The sequence below is a fragment of the Bos grunniens genome, chromosome 13 (genome assembly GCF_055505025.1).
Source record: "Bos grunniens cultivar Pamir isolate PY7600 chromosome 13, Bosgru_T2T1.0, whole genome shotgun sequence".
In the NCBI taxonomy this organism is placed as follows: Eukaryota; Metazoa; Chordata; class Mammalia; order Artiodactyla; family Bovidae; genus Bos; species Bos grunniens.
The window spans coordinates 8802200-8821857 of NC_141177.1; the positions used below are offsets into that span (position 1 = coordinate 8802200).

At 54.5% G+C, this 19658-nt stretch overlaps 2 protein-coding genes and 1 long non-coding RNA gene across 6 annotated transcripts; 1 reads left to right on the forward strand and 2 right to left on the reverse strand.

The window, feature by feature from the left end:
* The first annotated feature begins 1799 nt into the window (after positions 1–1799).
* Positions 1800–13143, forward strand: PLTP (phospholipid transfer protein). Of its 4 annotated transcripts, none has more exons than XM_086331580.1 (16): positions 1800–2040; positions 3271–3381; positions 3492–3591; positions 4123–4251; positions 4545–4700; positions 5687–5750; positions 5854–5917; positions 6965–7056; positions 8238–8414; positions 8488–8547; positions 10362–10526; positions 10622–10689; positions 11995–12037; positions 12143–12206; positions 12299–12375; positions 12827–13143. In XM_086331580.1, exons 2-16 carry the CDS (start codon positions 3282–3284, stop codon positions 12956–12958), a joined length of 1491 nt encoding a protein of 496 aa, XP_086187706.1. In that variant the 5' UTR covers positions 1800–2040; positions 3271–3281; the 3' UTR covers positions 12959–13143. The 4 variants fall into 4 exon arrangements, with proteins under 4 accessions (XP_086187706.1, XP_086187705.1, XP_086187704.1 ...); XM_086331579.1 differs by lacking the exon at positions 1800–2040 and adding an exon at positions 2481–2920; XM_086331578.1 differs by lacking the exon at positions 1800–2040 and adding an exon at positions 2481–2644.
* Positions 5135–6234, reverse strand: LOC147360109 (uncharacterized). Its single transcript, XR_015138954.1, has 2 exons — positions 5665–6234; positions 5135–5507 (listed from the first exon to the last, which is right to left on the reverse strand). It is a non-coding gene; the product is annotated as an uncharacterized LOC147360109 (long non-coding RNA).
* CTSA (cathepsin A) lies at positions 13077–19654 on the reverse strand. Its single transcript, XM_086331581.1, has 15 exons — positions 19607–19654; positions 19190–19380; positions 18732–18843; positions 18405–18455; positions 18226–18312; positions 17844–17999; positions 17335–17426; positions 16849–16933; positions 15949–16040; positions 15787–15865; positions 15554–15693; positions 14830–14905; positions 14046–14135; positions 13768–13872; positions 13077–13522 (listed from the first exon to the last, which is right to left on the reverse strand). The coding sequence occupies exons 2-15, from the start codon at positions 19378–19380 to the stop codon at positions 13439–13441; spliced, it is 1440 nt and encodes a 479-aa protein (XP_086187707.1). The 5' UTR covers positions 19607–19654; the 3' UTR covers positions 13077–13438.
* Between the last annotated feature and the right edge of the window lie 4 nt (positions 19655–19658).

Genomic DNA, 19658 nt, shown 5'->3' on the forward strand with positions numbered 1-19658 from the left:
GACTTAGCAGGCATGCTCGACCCTGTAAAAGATAGCAATGATACAAAAGACATTTGCATTCCAGTTAGGAAAATGTGAGGAAAGAAAAACTAACATCCGTCAGGTTTTTCTCTCCAGCCAGACTCCGGGAAGAGCCAGGGTTACTAGAGTTTAAAGGCGTTCAGGCACTTCCTCCTCTGGATATCCTTACCACTTTCTCTGTTCCCCTCCTACAGCCCTCCCGCCTTGTCTGTTTGTAATCTGTGACCCTAATCACAATAGCTAGCATCTATTTGGCATTAATGGTGTGTCAGGTATCATGCCCAGCACATGCACTATGCCTATTTAATTTATTCTTGCAATAATCTAATTGTCTTCATTTTAGAAACTGAGGCTGAGAGTTGCTAAAGTATGGGGTCCAAGGTCATACACCTAAGAATTGATAGCCTAGGATTTAAAAAAAAAAAAAAACCTTTTGTTTTGTATTGGAATATAGCTGATTAACAGACAATGTGATGATAGTTTGAGATGAACAGAGAAGGGACTCAGCCATACATATTCATGTATCCTTTCTCCTCAAACTCCCCTCCCATCCAGGCTGCCACATAACACTGAGCAGAGTTCCGCTTGCTATGCAGTAGATCCTTGTTGTTTAATCCATTTAAATATAACAGTGTGTACATGTCCATCCCCGGAGAAGGCAATGGCACCCCACTCCAGTACTCTTCCCTGGAAAATCCATGGACAGAGGAGCCTGGTAGGCTGCCAGTCCATGGGGTCGCTAGGAGTCGGACACGACTGAGCGACTTCACTTTCACTTTTCTCTTTCATGCATTGGAGAAGGAAATGGCAACCCACTCCAGTGTTCTTGCCTGGAGAATCCCAGGGACGGGGGAGCCTGGTGGGCTGCCGTCTATGGGGTCGCACAGAGTCGGACACGACTGAAGCGACTTAGCATTAGCACATGTCCATCCCAAACTCCCTAATTCTCCTTTCCCCCAACCTTTCTTACCCGGGCAACCATAATCTCGTTTTTGAAGTCTGAGTCTGTTTCTGTTTTGGATGTAAGTTTATTTGTATCATTTCTTTTTATTTTTTAAAATATGTATTTATCTGGCTACATTGGCTCTTAGTTTTGGCATGTGGATTCTTTGGTCTTGGCATGCAAACTCTGTTGTTTTTTTTTTTCCAAACTCTTAATTGTGGCATATGGGATCTAGTTCCCTGATCAGGGATCGAACCCAGGCCCCCTGCATTGGGAGCACAGAGTCGTATCCCTGGACCACTAGGGAAGTCCCTGTGTTATCAATTCTTTTTAGATTCCTCATCTAAGGGTTGTTATACGATATTTCTCCTTCTCTGTCTGACTCACGTCACTCAATGTGACATTCTCTAGGTCCATTCATGTTGCTGCAAGCCTAGAATTTTAACCCTGATCTGCTAGACACAGGGTCTGGACACAATTACTGGGCTGTAGGCACCCACCTCTCACCTCCCACCTTGTCATGAACAGTTTATGGGCTCCCAGAGCAGCCAAGGATTGTCTTTACCTCTAGTTTCCTGCTAAAGAGGGTTCATAATAATGCCAACCTCACAGGTTGTTAGAAGATTAAACAAGTTAATCTAGATCCAGGGTGACTGAACATTCTAGTTTCCCTGGGACTGTGTGGGGCAGGGGGGTCCCAGGCAGGGAGACTTGGAGTTTCAAAATCTGGGAAAGTTCTGGAGAAATTAGGCGGAGTTGGTCATCATGTCTGGACTAGTGTTTTGTGCTTAAATACATGTTCAATGGATGTGAACCATCATTATTTCTCTTTCCCGCTTTCACACATTTGACAACAAAAAGGTTGCATGCCCTGAGCCTGTCCTGGGAGCTGGGGCCATCTGTAGGCAGTACACGTGCAGAGAACCTAGCTTCAGAGGCTCACCAGAAACCCACAGCCCTTGGGGAAATGCCAGCCTCCCTGAGGGTGATTCCAGCAGCTTGCGTGTGTCCTCCTGGGCTGGCAGTGTTTGCTTGAACCCCAGTTGGAGAGGTCTCTGGGCCCTGAAGATCCGCAGGTTAGTGACACAGAGACAGTTGCGGGTGGGGTGGCGGTGGGGGCTTCCCACAGTGAAGCCTGGCAAGGAGAGGTCTTGAGATGATGCTCGGTGGAAGGAAAGGGAAGTATGCGTCTTGGGCATTGCCTTTGAGGCTTGCCGCGGGGCCCAAGAGGTGGTTCCTATTATCACACACATTTTACTGGATGAGGACATTGAGGCTCAGGCACCCAAGGGAAGGGACTTGCCTAGGATCACACAGGAAGAGATGGGTGGGGGAAACTGAACCAAGGTCCCAGCAAAGCAGGGACTGCTGGCGTCGGGCGGGCTGACTTCTGCACTTCCCTCCCTCTTGCCCCGCTTGGGTCCCCCACTTGTCTTGACAAGGCCAGGCTTGTCACGGGGCTCCGTACAGCCCTCTCCACCCTCCCAGTTGCCAGCGACCCGCCCCATCCCCTCCCAATCTCCGAGGGAGGAGAGGAGAGTGGGAGAGAGGAGGGGGGCTCAGGGAGGCTCGGCTTTATAAAGGCGGCTGGACCAGCGCTGCCCGCCAGACCCCGCCGCCCGGATCCCTTGCGCTGCCCGCCGCCCCACGTGACCGCGCCGACCACCGGCTGCACCGCGAGTGAGTTGGGGGCGCGCCCCCATCTGCCCTCAGACCCTCGCCCAGCCCCCTGATTTACTGAACCCGGGCTGAGGAAGAGGGCCTCTGAAGGAGAGCGCTGAGATTGGGGTGGGGGGCATCAGGCAGAAGCCCAACGACAGGGATTTAGGACCTGGAGGAGCCGGGAGCCCCGGGAGCCGGAGGTCGGGTCGGCCGCTTGCTCCCTCGCCTCCTCCGACTCGCGGCCTAGGAGATCGCAAGCCACCCCCCAGGAATGCGCGTGCAGCCGTTCCCACGGTAACGTGCAAGCTGCCCCCGCCCTCCGCCGAGGAAAAGGGGAGGTTGCTGTGGGGGCTGGGGGGCTTGATTCCCGGGAGGTCCAGACTCGTCACGCGGCGGTTGCACGGGGGAACAGAGAAGGTGCTCTTGCTCTCCCCCGGTGCCCCAAATCCTCCGAGCGTAAGGGAGCACGTCGCCTAAGCCTCAGTTTCCGCATCTGTCAAATGGAGGCAATGTTACTGGTTGCAAGTTCCCCGAAGAGCGATCTCGAGCTTAACGAGCCGGGCCATCCCCCTCCTCTGGTTGGCCATCCGAGGAGTGGGTTTTAGCGGCCTGGATGACTCCTGCGATCCCCACCCCATCCCCAGGCCCGCTCGCCATGGCCCTCTTCGGGGCCCTGATCCTAGCGCTGCTGGCCGGCGCTCACGCCGAGCTCCCCGGCTGCAAGATCCGCATCACCTCCAAGGCGCTGGAGCTGGGTAAGGCGCGGGGGTGCGGTGGGGGGTGGGGGGAGTAAGGAGGGGAGGTGTGTGTGTGTTTGTGTGTGTGTGTGTGTGTGCAGGAACTAAGGACCTCACTGCGGCTTCAGTGAAGCAGGAGGGGCTGCGCTTTCTGGAACAAGAGCTGGAGACCGTGACCATCCCGGACCTGCGGGGCAGTGAGGGCCACTTCTTCTACAACATCTCTGAGTAAGTGGGGGTCAAGGGGGCGGGGCCTGGGCAGGGGCGGAGGCTTAGGAAATACCTACGGAGTCTCGGGAGAAGGGAGGGCTGAGTGGATTGGGGGCGTGGCCCGCCCGCCGAGGCTGGACTTAAGAAACAGGATGAGGCCGGAAAAGATAAAGGCCTGACCCGCCTACCGAGGCGGGACCAAGCCGATGGGCGTGGCCTAGAAGTAGGCGGGACCAAGAAAAGCGAAGCCGAACCTGTGGAATTGGGGCTGGTCCTAGAGGCGGAGTCAAGAAACTTGGCCAAGGATGAGAGTGGGGTGTAGGGTACCCGGGTGGAGCTAATAGGAGAGGTCCGAAGGACAGGAGATAAAGACCCATGGTCTTTAGCCACCCAGGTCCAGGTTGGGCACTTGACGGGCGATGGGAGAATTCGTTCCACTCACCCCAGCTTCCCCAGACCTGGAACGGAAGAGGAGCAAATGAATTTCCTACGGTTGGGTGGGATGCCCTTTTCTTGGTCATGAATCTGACCCTGAGGCCTCCCACACAGGGTGAAGGTCACAGAACTGCAGCTGACATTCTCTGAGCTCCATTTCCAGCCAGACCAGGAGCTGGTTCTACAAATCAACAATGCCTCCTGGGGGCTGCGTTTCCGGAGACAGCTCCTCTACTGGTTCTTGTGAGGACCTGGCGCAAGACTCTCCACTCCACACCTGGGAGTGGAGAGTGGATTGGGAAGCCTGGGGAACTGTGGAGCTGTGGGCAATCCCTTAGCCTTTCTGAGCCTCAGTTTCTCCATCTGTACAAAAGGGGCAATCATACCCATTTCACAGTCAGGTGAACTGTGCAGAAGCACATAAGCCTTATTAAGAGGGCTCCCACCATGACCAATATGGCTTGGGGAGGAGGACAGTAAAGACTTGGTTAAGCTCCAAGCTGGAGTGACCATTAACACTCCCACCCCTGCCACAGCTATGATGGGGGCTATATCAACGCCTCTGCCGAGGGTGTATCCATCCACACTGCTCTGCAACTCTCCCGGGATACCATTGGCCGGATCAAAGTGTCCAACGTCTCCTGCCAGGCCTCTGTCTCCAGAATGCATGCAGCCTTTGGGGGAACCTTCAAGTAAGCTCTGTCCCCAATCCTACTGTCCCCCCTTTCAGCCGCACAGCCCATTTGCCTAGGGCAATGCACAATGCACGGCTTGGGAATCAGATCAACTGGGTCCAGGTCGCAGCCCCACCACTTCCTGGCTATGAACTTGAGCAAGTTGCTGAAGCTCTCTAAGATGGGGCTGGTAATAGGACCTACTCTATGAGATGTGAGGACTGTTCATCTTAATTTATGTAAAAATATTTATAACAGTACCTCACATATAATGTGGGCTCACCAAATAAAGAACCACTGTGAGGACCTAGTGTATACAGTGGGCATGTACTGGGTTTTCAATAATCGGTAGCTCTTACCATTAATAACAAAAATAATAACATAGTTCCAGGGTTGGGGCTGAGAAGGGGAATTTGTGCTGGTTCTGAAAGAAGGTGGAGGAGAGAAAATGGTGGATTTATTATCTGGTGTTGATACACAGTTTTTTTATTCATTCAACAAATGTGTAGGCCAGGCCCTGAGGATTCAGAAAGGACACTAGAGCCTGGCTGGAGGGATGAAACATTTGTCACTGGGGCCTTGAGAGAGGGACCAAGAAAGTACTCTGGGAGGAGGAGGAGGAGTTCAGAGAATAATCTAGGAGGACTGCCTGGAAGAGGAAGCACCTGTGCCCAGATGGGAAAATACAGGGTGGGAGCACTGAGGATGTAAGGGAAGACAGGAGTAAGGATATGGAGCTGAGGATGCTCAGAGGTTTGAGGAACTCTGGGTCCATTCATTTGATTGGTGGGGGACGAGGTGACAGAAGAGGTCTTGAGAACCAGTCTGGAGAAGGAATTTGAGCCCACATCTTTAATGGAAACTCCACTAAAGACATGGTAAATTAAGTTGAAGTAGAGGTATTCTGCCCACCCACCCCCATCTCTAATCACTGTGATTTCTCCTAGAACTGGGTTGGGGTGAGGGCAGGGTCTGGACTCACCTGGCCTCTCCTCTCCTCACAGGAAGGTGTATGAATTCCTCTCCACGTTCATCACCTCAGGGATGCGCTTCCTCCTCAACCAGCAGGTGTGGGCAATGGCAGGTGGGGGGGCATGTTGGAGGACAATGGCGGGGTGGGGGTCGTATGCCCTCTCTTGCCAAGACCTTGACTCAGGCTGCCACCTCCCAGATCTGCCCCGTGCTCTACCACGCAGGGACTGTGCTTCTCAACTCGCTGCTGGACACCGTGCCTGGTGAGTTGTGTAGACGGGGTGGGGAGCTCTGGGCCCCACCCTGGCGCGGAGGTGGGGAGGAGGCTGGGTGGGCAGCTGTCAGGTAGCACTTGATGGAACAGCCCTGGGTTCAAAGGTGGCCTCCTGCCACTGACTCCCTGTGGTCAGTACTCACTCTCTCCCTCCTTGTTGGCTGACAGCACTTCCTCAGGGCTCGCTGTGAGGGTTGACTGAAGGCATGGTTGTCGTGATCCTTAATACGTGTCTGCTGTGGGGGCCTCATTTGTATTCAACTCCTGGCACTTAACAGGAGCTCAGTAAACATGACTTCCCTTTCCCTAAGCGATGAGATCATCATGTCACATGCATGGGGCACAGGATGGGAAGGAGAGGGCAGGGGAAACCAAGCCACTGAGAGAAGGGAATCCCTTGCCATCTTAGAGTATTTCTTAAATTTCTTTTTATTTATTTATTTGGCTGTGCCAGGTCTTAATTGTGACACGCAGGATCTTTAGTTGCAGCATGCAAACTCTTAATTGCGGCATGTGGGATCTAATTCCCTGACCAGGGGTCAAACCTGGGCCCCTGCATTGGGAGCATGGAGTCTTAGCCACTGGACCACCAGGGAAGTCTCTCCCTCGCAATATTATTTAGTGACTTGATGAAACCTATGTAGTAGTAGTAGCAGCAAACAACAACAACAATAATAATCGGGGTTGGGGGGGGGCGGTCCCTGATGGCTCAGTGGTTAGAACCCAGTGCTTTCACTGCCATGGCCCCAGGTTCAATTCCTCGTTGGGGAACTAAAATGCAGCAAGCTGAGCACTGCGACCAAAAACAAACCGAGAGAACAACAAAAGCCACAATAATAATAGCTAACACTGTTGACCACTGCACACCGGGCACTAAGTACTTTCCACTTGTAGTAAAACTGATTTGAGCTTCATAAGCACCCTATGAAGGAAGTGTTCTAATCCCCCTTCTGTGAGTAAGCAGCTGAGGCCCAGAGAGCCTAAGCAGCCAGCCCAGCACCACATGGCTTTGCATGACTCCAGCCCCTCCCGACAGTGCGCAGTGCTGTGGATGAGCTCGTTGGCATCGACTACTCCCTCCTGAAGGATCCCGTGGCCTCCACCAGCAACCTGGACATGGAATTCCGGGTGAGCTGCCCAGCTGGTGTGTGCAACCGGACCCCCTCCTTCTCTCCTAAAGCACACTCTTATGTGGCCACTCCACTGGTGGGGATGCTGTGGCCTCAGGCTCAACTCCTGGGTCTGACACTTGAGCCTTGTTAATCTTGTCTGGTCCCACCTTTCCAACTTCATCCTTTGCAGCTGTGTGCGTGTATGTGGTAAGTCGCTTCAGTTGTGTCCAACTCTTTGCGACCCTGTGGACTGTAGCCCTCAAGGCTTCTCTGTCCGTGGAGTTCTCCAGGCAAGAATACTGGAGTGGGTTGCCATGCCCTCCTCCAGGGGATCTTCCTGACCCAGGGATCGAACCCACGTCTCTTACATCTTTTGCATTGCCGGCGAGTTCTTTACCACGAGTGCCACCTGGGAAACTCCTACTCTTTGCCAAAGATGCCCTTCGCTTCCTATCTCAGGGCCTTTGTTCATGTACTGTCTTCCCCCATTTCTCCCAGAAGGAACTGAACATTTAGCTTTAATGCACGCAATCTCATTCCCTCCTCTCACAACCCTGTAAATCAGGTCCTGATGTTTTATTCATTTTAGGGATGTGCAGACTTGCTCAGGGAGGCCATGTCCCTTGTCCAAGGCCCCTCAACTAGTCTGTAGCCATGGCCATTGCTTTTCCTAATGGAGCGTTGCAGAGTTTCAGAGCAGAGTCCAGTTAGAATGCCAGAAGATCAGCTCCCGGCTCTGCCACTTACTAGCTGTGTGATATTAAGCCAGTGGCTTAACGTTTCTGTACCTGTTTCCTCAAATGTAAATAGAAATAATACAGTAAGAAAAGATAATCTCATGGGATGTTATGTGGATTAAAGGAGTTGGTCTAGGTAAACGGCACAGAAGTACTCCGTACATGGAGGCAGTGGTTGCCATCATTATTACTGTCTAGTTTTCAAGGCCCACTCAAGGGCCACCTCCCCCTTGAGCCCTTTCTTGTGTCCCTCCTTCAGTCGGATGGGACTGCGGCCTCGGAGCACTCCAGCTACCCTCCTTTCCATGCTTTTTAAGGAAAGTACCTGTTGAGTCCCCCCAGGGTCAACAACGAGGTCCAATCCTCCACCATGTTGTCTGGGGACAGTGAATTATATGCCTCGAGACATCTGGGTGTCGGACCAGTCTGCCTGGCCCTGACCCTGATCCTCCAAAACCAGGGGGCCTTCTATCCCCTGACTGAGGCCAACTGGAGTCTGTCCAACCGGGCGGTGGAGCCCCAGCTGCAGGAGGAAGAGCGGATGGTATACGTGGCCTTCTCTGAGTTCTTCTTTGACTCTGCCATGGAGAGCTACTTCCGGGCAGGAGCCCTGAAGCTCTCGCTGGTGGGGGACAAGGTAAGCCGGGATCTGTTTGTGAGGTGGGGGCCTGTGATGGGCCTTCTGCCTTACCCCCAATTCCCCTGTGCAGGTGCCTCATGACCTGGATATGGTGTTGAGGGCCTCCTACTTTGGGAGCATCGTCCTGATGGTGAGTGTGGGTGGGAGGTGGGAGCCTGGTCAGGTGGGTGGGCACACCAAGTGTACACCCACAAGGCGACTGGTGAGGCGAGCAGGGCCCCCAGCGGCAGCCACAGAGTAGACAGAAGGCCTGGCCTCCTGCCAGTGGCCACAGCCCCTGACTTGGCCAGAGTCTATGAAGGTTCCCAGGTCTGCAAGGAAGACTTTGCTACTCTTGCTTCGTCTCTTTCACGAAAACCAGGATGAAGAAGCTGGGCTGAGAACCCAAGGCAGGCCAGTGTAGGGACTTTAAAAGCAACTGAAATATCAATCTGGGCCTCCCTGCTGGCTCAGATCGTAAAGAATCTGCCTGCAATGTGGGAGATCCGGGTATTATCCTTTTTGCTTCTTTTCCCTTGTTTAATGGAGAGTTAAAATTTTTAAAGAAATACTTCAGTTTGGTTCAGTTCCTCAGTCGTGTCCGACTCTTTGCGACCCCATGGACTGCAGCACACCAGGCCTCCCTGTCCATCACCAACTCCCGGAGTTTACCCAAACCCATGTCCATTACTTTCAGATCAGATCAGATCAGTCGCTCAGTCGTGTCCGACTTTGCGACCCCATGAATCGCAGCACGCCAGGCCTCCCTGTCCATCACCAACTCCTGGAGTTCACTCAGACTCACGTCCATCGAGTCAGTGATGCCATCCAGCCATCTCATCCTCTGTTGTCCCCTTCTCCTCTTGCCTCCAATCCCTCCCAGCATTAGAGTCTTTGGACTTGTCCTTGGTTCTAGCTTATAAAATGATGGAGCTGGGATTTGAACCTGGGTATGAATCTCGGTGATTCAAGGTTACCCTACTTCTCTATACTATGTAGCCTCCCAGAGTTGTCATGAGGGTTGAATGCGTTAATACTTATAATTACAACACCAGCTGCTACGAACACTATCCTTGTCGTCATCAGTGGCATCATCGTCGTGGCCGAGCATGGACTCTGTTGCCATGATTGCCTGGGTCTCAGTCCCAGTTCTTCAACTGAGCAACACAACTTGGACAGGTTACTTAACCTCCCTCTGCTTCAATTTTCCCATCTCAAAAGTGGGTGTAAGTTAATACCTGCTTCACAGTTACTGTGAGGTTTAAATGAGCGAACATGTGTGAAGTGTTTGGTGAAAAGCAAGCAGGTGGTCACTACACTGCCTGTAGAATAGCTCAGCAGGTTCAAGAAGAAAGGTATGGCAGGGGGCTGAGTTTTGTTATTTATTAATTTTTTTGTCAAGTCATGTGGCTTGTGGGATCTTAGTTCCCTGACCTGGATTGTACCCAGGCCCACGGCAGTGAAAGTACGGAGTCCTAACCACTGCTGGTGGCGGTGGTTTAGTCGCTAAGTTGTGTCCGACTCTTTGTGATCCCATAGACTGCAGCCCGCCAGGCTCCTCTGTCCATGGGATTCTCCAGACAAGAATACTGGAGTGGGTGGCCGTTTCCTTCCCCAGGGGATCTTCCGGACCCTCCTACTTGGAGGCAGATCCTAACCACTGGACCACCAGGGAATTCCCTGGGGTGTTTAAGTGCAAAGAGACTGTTCTGGAGGAGTCTGGATTGCAGCTGGGTCCTGAATATTGAGAACATGGGAAAACAGAGAGAGAAGGAAGGAGGCATTCCTGGAACGAGACATTCCCTGTCTGAGCAAAGGCAGAGGCTGGACACAGTCCTGGAGGGTTCTGGAAGCCATCGCTGTCTTCCTATTTGTGTTTGTGTGCCCCCAGAGGGTAAAACTACCCACTCCTCCCCAGGGACTCCTCGGGGAGGACTTGACCGGCCCTCCCTGCTGTGTCCCCAGAGCCCGGCAGTGATCGACTCTCCGCTGAAGCTGGAGCTGCGGGTCATGGAGCCTCCGCGTTGCACCATCAAGCCCTCGGGCACCACTGTCTCTGTCACCACCAGTGTCACCATCGCCCTGGTGCCACCCAACCAGCCCGAGGTCCAGCTGTCCAGCATGATCATGGTCCGGACACCAGAGCAGGGGATGCAGAGGGTCAAGGAGGGGGGCCACCACCCACTTTGGGGCAGTAACACCACCCTCCCTGCTTTCCCACCCAGGATGCCCGACTCAGCGCCAAGATGGCCCTCCGGGGGAAGGCACTGCGCACCCAGCTGGACCTGCGCAGGTGGGCAGGTGTCTGAGGGTCTTGGATGAGCCCGTAACCTCTCTGAGTGTCAGTGCCTTCAGGATAATCATACCTGCCCAGCGATACTGGGGAGCTAAAATTCAGTCATAGCTATCAGCCACCTGAAAGCCAGGGTCTTGTTAACGCATCAAGCGTTTCATTACAGTGTAATTTCTCTGTATCCTCAACCGCCCAGAAGCAGGCAGAGCAGGTATGATGAGAGATGATCCAGCTGGCCCAGGAAGGTTAAATGACACACCCACTGTCACACAGCAAAGTGCGTAAGAACACAGGTTTTGGCACAACTTAGTTTTGCGATCTTGAAACAAGTTCTTTTATCTTTCTGAGCTTCATTTTCTTCATGTATTAAATATAGAAAATAGTAGCATCTGCTGTCTAAGGCTGTACTGTTCAGTGTAGCAGGCGCCAGCCCACTGATGGCTGTATTCATTTAATTATAATGAAACAGTTCCTCACTTGCTCATTTCTATAACCATGGCAGCTAGTGGCTACTGTGTGGCTGGTGTAGAACACTGTCCAAGAGCCTAGATTCTAGAGGCAGGTTCTGGAATTTGCCAGCTGTGTGACCTTATGCAAATCACTCAGTTTCTCTGGGCCTCCTATGCTGCCTCTATAAATGCAAATTTTAATAGTGCCTATTCCTTAGGGTTGTTATGAGGATTAAATCATGTGGCATTTAAAAATATTTCAGTATTTAGCTTTTTAACATGCCTGGTATCTGGCAGGAAGCAAGCATGGACAGTTTTGCTAAATAAAGGTAAATAACACACGGAAGTGAAAGTGAAGCCGCTCAGTTGTGTCCGACTCCTTGCGACCCCGTGGACTGTAGCCCACCAGGCTCCTCAGTCCATGGGATTCTCCAGGCATGAATACTGGAGTGGGTTTTGCCATTGCCTTCTCCAGGGGATCTTCCCGACCCAGGGATTGAATCCGGGTCTCCTGCATTGTAGGTAGACTCTTTACCGTCTGAGCTACCAGGGAAGCCCCAACACATGGAAAGCCATCAGCAAAAGTCTGGCTATAGGAGGTGCTCTACAAATAAAAAGCAGCAGATTTGAGATTCAAAACAAAACAACAAAAAACAAAAGGTAGTAGACTTGGAGAAAGGAGACTGAAGAGGGAGAAACAACTCACCCAAGGATGCACATCTGGAAAGTGCTAGAACCCCCTGGCAAGGTGTGTGGGTGGAACATCCAAGACAGAAGCTCAAGGGCTTGGGGTAGGTAGGCCTGGGTGGCCTGGGGAAGGGCCCCTGCCCATGGGACCCTTCTTTCTCTCCCATAGGTTCCGAATCTACTCAAACCAATCTGCACTGGAGTCACTGGCAGTGAGTTGGGAAGAGGGGGTACAGGCACAAGGTTGGGGTCTGGGGAGGGCAGTGAAGGCCAACCCATCCCCTCACTGCCCTGACTTCTTGTCTCCCCGCTCCCAGCTGATACCATTGCAGACCCCTCTGAAGACCTTGCTGCAGATTGCAGTGATGCCCATGCTCAATGGTAGGGTTGGGGTCGGGGTGTGAGGAGCGTTGGGGAGAGGTCAGGGGAGGAGCTGGGTGGATTCAGACTGAGCTGACTATTCCTGCCCACAGAGCGGACCTGGCGTGGGGTGCAGATCCCACTCCCCGAGGGAATCGACTTTGTGCGTGAAGTGGTGACAAACCACGCGGTGAGTAGGGGGCACCGTGGGGAAGGAGGGCAGAGCCTTCCCCTCCCTCTACAGCTCTCCTCTGCCCTGCATGACCTGATCGCCGTTTCTCCCTTATCAACATCTTTTTTTAACTAATTTTTTTTTCAACGGCCTCTTCTCATCTCAACCTTACATCAGATTCCTCCAGCCCTTCGCACAGGCTGCATCCTCACCTTGGAACACTCTTCCCTGATTCCATCCCCAATGCCTACTAATCTATCAGGTCTTAACTAAAAGCTTGCCTCCTCCAGGAAGCCCTCCTGGACCTCCTGCAGCCTCTATTTCAGCACCCATCACAGGGAGTTATAAGTACCACTCTGGTGCTCTGCCTCTCCCACTAGATTGAGGCCAGTGATTCTTGTCTGTGTCTCTAGACACTATTCTTAGTAATGGAATAAAGAGACCCCTTTCTCTGCTCCCTCCTGCACAGGGCTTCCTCACCATCGGGGCTGACCTCCACTTTGCCAAAGGGCTGAGAGAGGTGATTGAGAAGAACCGGCCCGCTGACACCAGGGACCCCCGAACATCCAGCGCCCCGCCACCCTCCATGGCAGCTGTCTGAGCCCTCAGCCCCTACCCTGGCAGCTGCATTCAGGACTCCACCGCCTCTCATCCCCTCCCTCACCCCATCACAGCCTCTAGTGTCCTCTATAACCCCCAGTGCCACAGAGAAGACGGGGTTTTAAGCTGTACCCAATTTAATTCCATAATCACAGTCAATCCATCAATTACAGTCCGTCCACTCTCCCCGTGGGGTGTTCTGAGCTTTGTTTTGATTGTGGGATGCTATCAGTGCAATGAGGGCAATTCTTTCAGCAGGGAGGGGGTTAGGCCCCACCCCGGTGAGTTATAAAGTGCAAACTCCCCCCAAGTGAGGCGCTGGGGCCAGGTCTGGGATGCACAGGGCAGTGGAGGGGGGTGGGAGCCGTTCTGGAAGCAGGGATCTGCCCTACAGGGGTATTCTGCATAAAGGGGGCCCTCTCTTCTGGCAGGAGAGGCTGGGAAGGACTAGATCAGGCAGTGGGGGCTGGTCCTGTGGTTCTCAGTATGGCTGCCTATTCAGGAAGCGGGAGAACATGGTGAGGGCAGCCTGGGGCTTGTCGGTGGGGACCATGTGTCCGGCGCCCTGAAGGGCAAAGCTTTGTGAGATTTCCCTCCCTGGACGACCCCTGCCCCTGGGTGCTTCCTTCATCCTACGGGAACCCTCTAGCCCATGACCTTCCTCCTCTGGTCCCTCCCTTTATCCCATCCCTGGCCAGAACTTGCCCTTCCAGGGGCCACGTGGTAACCCAGCATAAAAGGTTGGAAGAAAAGGACAGGCAGGTCCTGCTGCACCCTCTCCCTCCTCCCCAGTCCTCATCAAGGTCCTACCTTGATGGTAAGGAATGCGATGTGGGAGAACTCCTTCACGAAGCCAGCGATCTGCTCCCCGCTCTCCCCGTAGTCCACCAACCAGGGCCGGCGCTGGACTTCCATCTGCCCCGCCAGGAAAGACTTAGCAGCCTGCAGCTGCCCCCTCGCCTCTGCTCGCAACCACCGGCCAGGCCTCAGGGGCCGGGAACGCCTCCAGGTTTGCTCTCTCTGTCTGCCCCAGCCAGTCTGCCCTCCCCCGCACCTACTTGACCCTGGGGCTGGGACCCCTGCCTCACCTTCTGGTTGAGGGAATCCACAAACCACTCGTCTCCCATGAAATTGCAGGCCATGTCCACATCGCCGTTGTACAGCAGAATCCGGTATTTCTGAAGCAGCACAAGCGGGAAAATGAGGGTTTGGAATAAGCCCAGACCCCAGCCCTCCCCCGGTTCAAGCCCTACCCACCAGGAAATTCAAGGAATCCAGCTAAATTGCATAAACCAGGAAACCCTTGTTTTCTGACCACTTCCTTCAAGGCGAGAGCCCTACTGAATGCTTTACCTATGCAGCATTTTACTATGATACCATTAGTAACCCCATTTTACAGATGGAAAAATCAAGCCTCAGATATGTGAGAAACTTGCCCAGGGTAACCTGGCTAGTGACCCCAGAGCCCATACGCTACCCACTGTGCTCTGCAGAACTTGGTCCTGCCCTGGCTCAGCCAGTATCTCCTAGGTAACCTACCGTATCTTCTAGGTGACCTTGGACGGGTCCTCTCCCACCCTGGACCTCTGTTTGCCCCTTGTAACATGATCTGACTAGCTCTTCTCACCTTAAAGGCTCCTGGACTGATGGAGACCCCTCAGACTCTTCCCACAGAGCAGCATCAGGTGGGGACAGAGCCAGGTTCAAATCCTGACCCTGCTGACCACAGGCTCTTGGCAAGGGACTTCACTTTTTTGGGGAGTTTCAGCTTCCCCTGCCCCAACTGGCGCCCTAAAGCAGCCCCCACCTTGCCACGCTGCTCCGGGGTCCTGAGGCTGCTGATGGACCCAGCTGTGGCTGCTGCCCACTCACCTGTGCAGACAGCAGCTTCAGGTACTGGGAACACATGCTTTGGTAGAGACGGCGGTACTGGATATTCACCAGGAAGCTGCAGGACCACGTGGGCAGTAAGAAAAAGAGACCACAGATCAGACCTCATCCCCTACCTGCTCCTATTCCCAAGCTCCAGCCCAAGAGAGACAGACAGCTGGGATCCAGCCCCTCCTTGGGCATGTAACCTCTCTGGGACTCACCTAGATGAGGGGAGGTGGGGCTGGAATCCAGCAGACCCCAAATCACCCCCATTTAGAAATGTGCAGGGATGCTTTTTTACTGTGGCTGGGATGCCACTGGCGTTAAGGCATAAGGACTCGTGCTGACCAATCAGAATGGACCTGACTGGCCCCTGCTGTGGTCACCTTCTTATGTGTAGGTGTCACAGGAGACAGCTGCAGGCAGCTGGGCTGGTACTAAAGTCAGGGAGGGGCAGGGGATGGGAGTGTCTACTAAATACCAGTGTAAGCAACTGACATTTTAACCACCATTGTGGCCATTTAAGAGTTAAGTGGCTGAATATCCGTCCATCTGGGGGTCAGGGACCTTAAAATCCTATTGGAACAATTCACGATCACAACCCAGATGTGCATGGTGTCCTCAATGAGAAACCCTAGGCACAGGATGCCTGGGGACCTTTCTGAGGCCCACAAGCCCCAACAGTCCGCCACCCCTTGGGCCACGAGCACCCATAGAAACCCACTTGCACAGGTCCCAGCGGGGCAGCTGCTCGGGAATGTGGAGCGCCTTCCGCACGTGAGGGTCGTTGAGGTAGTTGGAGGCGGCCGTGGTGTTGGTGCAGGGGGGGTCCAGGTGCACCTTCTCCCCAGAACGCAGCAGCGTCTGGGAGGGGGGCACAGAGGGTCAGGATCTTGGCTTCCCTGCCCCGCTGTCCCTCCCTGTCCCTGCTGGGAGGAAGCCTGGGCCCTTGCACACCTGATGCCACACCCGCTTGAGTGGCAGGCGGGTGAAGATGTTGCCCAGATCCTGGACCACGACAGTGTCCTTCTCATGCCTGCAAGTGCAATGGGGGGAAATGGGTGCCTGGGCCCCCAGATAGGGCTGGGGTTGGCAAACAGGATGCCTGGCAGGGCCTACCTTACGTGGCTGGGCACCCCCCCAGCACATGGAGCATAGAGGTTGTAGATGTTGAGGCCGGAGCTGGCCACGATGTGGGACACTTCCTGAAGCTGCAATGACACCCCCCAAGCTGCCATGCTTTACAGAATCCTGGCCTCCCACCACCTCCCCAACAGCGCCCCAAGACTTTTTTTTTCTTTCTTTGGGCCTGTTATGTGACACGTGGGATCTTAGTTCCCCGACGGACCAGGGATCAAACCCGCACGCCCTGTCTTGGGAGTAAGGAGTCTTAACCATTGGACCACCAGGGAAGTCCCACATCCCGAGATTTATTGCTCTTCTACTTGGCCTGGTCATTATCCTTCCCCCCCTCCCCCAGGGAAACTGAGCCTCAGTGGAAGGAATCTGCTAGTCCTGGGTCCAATCCTTGTGCCTCTCCTTCCTAGCACTGTGACTTCCACATGCTTGGCCTCAGTTTCCTTATCTGGAAAATGTGGATAATACGATCTCCCTCGAAAGGGACTTCTGGAGGAGGAACAATCTGCATGGCCATCACTGAGCACAGCCATGGCACATCAGACGCTGGACGAGGGAAACGCCCTTTCCCCTCACAGGGAGACCACAGGCAGTGGTGTGGGACCGCACCCACACTCCAAAGCATCTGCCTTCAGGCGGGAGAAACAGGCTAATCCCTTAGTCAGGAAGATCTCCTGGAGAAGGAAACGGCACCCCCCACCCCCCGGTATTCTTGCCTGGAGAATCCCATGGACAGAGGAGGCTGGTGGGCTACAGTCCATGGGGTCACAGAGTCGGACACAACCGACTAACCAACACCAAGCAGGCTATAAAATGAAGGGGGTGGGGGATGGGCAGGATGGGGGCTGTCGGGGGTGGCGCAGGGCGGGGGCAGAACCGCACATTGGCCACGCATTCTGGCTCTTTGTTGTCGTGGAAGTTACATTTGTTTTGAGAGCAACAGTGCGTCTGCAGGGAAGACCAGAGCCTGTAAGAGATGAATGATAATTGCTTAGGCCCATGGTGGGCCAGAGAAGGCAAGTATCCCACCTTCTCAACTTCCCCGTCAGGGCTTGGACCCAAAGGACCTGTTTCCTGGGGACAAAGATATTTATCAGAGAGCGTGGTATGTAGCTCCCAAACCTGGCTGCCCTGGGGCCATCCTGCCAGCCGTCCTTCATTTCTTTACGTTCTGATCTTTACATGAAAGATCCTTTCATCTTTCTACACCAAAATCCTTCTAGCAACCCCATCTCACCCACCTCCCCCGCCCCCCAACTTCTGCTCATAAACCAGGGCAGGACCCGAGATAGCATGCGCCTGGAGGACAGACCAGAGACCCCCATGACCCGCCACGCCCAGGGATTGCCCAGTGGTCCTCTCCCATACCTGTTCCCCAGAAGGCCATGGTAGTAGGCGAAATAGACCAGGGAGTTGTCATTCTGCTCATAGGAAGAGAGTCCATTGCCCACCGCCAGCCCCTGTGAAACACCCAGGGCATTCAGCTCATCTGGACGTGGGCCAGAAGAGCCTCCTTTGACCTCCACCCAAACCTTCAGCAGTCTGGAAGCTGAAACCCAGGGTGGTTTGAGGGAGTGGTTGGGCGGGGGAGGCCACTCAGTGTAAAGAATGGAGCTGGCAGCTTGATGAGTGAGCTTCCGGTCAGGGGAGGCTCGCAGCCCAGAAGGGCCATCAAGTGCAAGGGGTGTCATGAAGGAAGAGTTGGACGGAGGAGCTGACCTTCTGCTCGTAGAGCAGGGGAGGCAGGACCTGGGATATCATACGCCTGGAGGAGACTTGCCGCAGGGGAATGCCCAAGAAGTGGGTGGAGAGCGGACCTATTTGACCTTGCTAATCACAAGTCTAGGCCTCCCTCCTCTCCTGCAGCCTCCCTGCACCTGAAGATTCATGCTGGGGTCCTGCATGACCAGCACTGCCAGGGTTGGGATGTAGATGCCGGCATAGCTCTCACCCGTCAGGAAAAGCTCATTGCCCTTGTATTCCGGGAACAGGCAGAAGAAATCTTTAAGGGCTTCAAAATTGCTCTGGGCGACCTGGAGATGGCAGGATAGAGGGAATCAGAAAGTGGTGGTGCTTGAGCTACAATCTTAGAGATAATGACACCCACCCATCCTGTTTGTGCAAGAGCCTGTGACTTGTCCGAGACCACACCCCAGAGCTGGTGACAGAGCCACAAATGGACTCCAAGACCATGCTCTTTTTCTCCTTGCATCATGCCAACCAGGGAGACTGAGACACGTGGGTGGACACTGGACTCACCTCCGTGTCATTGGTGGCATAAGACTTGTCATCGGAGTAAGAGAAGCCCACTCCAGCTGGGGACTCGAGGTATAACACGTTGGCAATCTAGAGGGGAAGTGGAAATGGGTTGAGGGGGCTGTTCCCTTCCCCATCCAACTGCTGAGACACCCACCCAGGACCCAAAGGGGTGGCGATACCAGGTTCCAGGAGTAGGGGTTGTACTCCAGTGTGACACCATCTGGCTGGATCTGTGGAGGAAAGAGATGGCTAAATTCCCAGAGTCAGCTGGGTGGCGGGTGGAGTGGGGGAAGGTCATCCTGCTGGGTATTGCACAACCAGGCAAAACCCCCTGAGGTGTGAAACTGTCAAGTCAGGGGTATGGATGAAGAAACCGAGGCTCAGGAAAGGGACACATTTTTTGGAAGACCACAAAGTCCTTTTCTCCCTCTTCCCGGGCCTTTTCCTTTGGGAACTGTCCCCTCCCTGCCCCTGACCAGGGGGTGACCCCGCTGCTCTCCACTCACCAGGAAGGGGCCGTGCTCTGTCAGGAGGCCGTCAAGGGAGCTACAGCCTGGCCCTCCATTGAGCCACAGAACCACAGGACTGCTCTTCGGATCCTTCTGGGACTCCACAAACCTGGGGGCCAGTCAGGCTAGGGTGGGTGCTGGTGCGGGGGACTGGGTGCAGCTCAGTCTTCCAGCCTTCCCTACTCCTGGATTTCCTCAGGGATTTTTTCTTCTTCTTCTTCTTCTTAATCTCAGTTTGACGGCAGAGCATGCGAGTTCTTAGTCCCCCAACCAGGGATGGAAACCCAGTCCCCTGCAGCTGGAAGCACTGGAGCCTTAACCAGAGAACCCCCAGGTAAGTCCGATCCCTCAGGGGTCTTAAAGACACCCCCCCACACACACACCATCATCTCCCCTCATGGTGGGCATTGCAGTGCCCCCCTCCCAACCCCGTCCGGGAAGAAAAGGCTGCAGACCAGTAGTGGAGGCGCTTGGAGCCGGAGCCTTTGAGGTAGCCGGAGTACTGGCGGAAAGAAGGCTGCTTGGCCAGCCCGGGCAGGAAGCGGATCTCGTCCTGGTCGGGGGCCCCTTCGCCCCCGGGCGCGCAGGCGAGCAGCAGCAGCTGCAGCAGGAGGAGAACCGGCGGCCACAGCGCGGCTCGGAACATCTGCGGCAGGAAGCGGGTGCCGGCTGTTGCCTCGCCGAGCTCGGTGCTCGGCCGCCCCTGGCGGGGAGCTGGCGGCGCACCCTCCAGGGAAGCCCCTGCCTTGCCCCAGCTCCCACCCGCCGTGCCTCCTCCGTCGCGCCCCGCCCGGGTGGCTCCCGGATCGCCTCCAGCCTCCGGGATCGCTTCCAGCCTCCGGGATCCCTTCCAGCCCCGGGATCCCTCTCACCTCCGCTCCCTCGCGTCCTTGCTCTCCTGGAGATGCCGGCCCGGCGACGGGA

Coding starts and splice junctions, on each gene's coding strand:
- PLTP (XM_086331577.1), top strand. CDS start 3,240: ATGACTCCTGCGATCCCCACCCCATCCCCAGGCCCGCTCGCCATGGCC. Junction 10,527..10,621: donor AGCTGTCCAGCATGATCATG/GTCCGGACACCA, acceptor TTTCCCACCCAG/GATGCCCGACTCAGCGCCAA. Junction 12,207..12,298: donor AGTGATGCCCATGCTCAATG/GTAGGGTTGGGG, acceptor TCCTGCCCACAG/AGCGGACCTGGCGTGGGGTG.
- CTSA (XM_086331581.1), bottom strand. CDS start 19,380: ATGTTCCGAGCCGCGCTGTGGCCGCCGGTTCTCCTCCTGCTGCAGCTG. Junction 16,934..17,334: donor CATGGCCTTCTGGGGAACAG/GTATGGGAGAGG, acceptor CATCTCTTACAG/GCTCTGGTCTTCCCTGCAGA. Junction 13,873..14,045: donor TGGATTCCCTCAACCAGAAG/GTGAGGCAGGGG, acceptor CTGGCGGGGCAG/ATGGAAGTCCAGCGCCGGCC.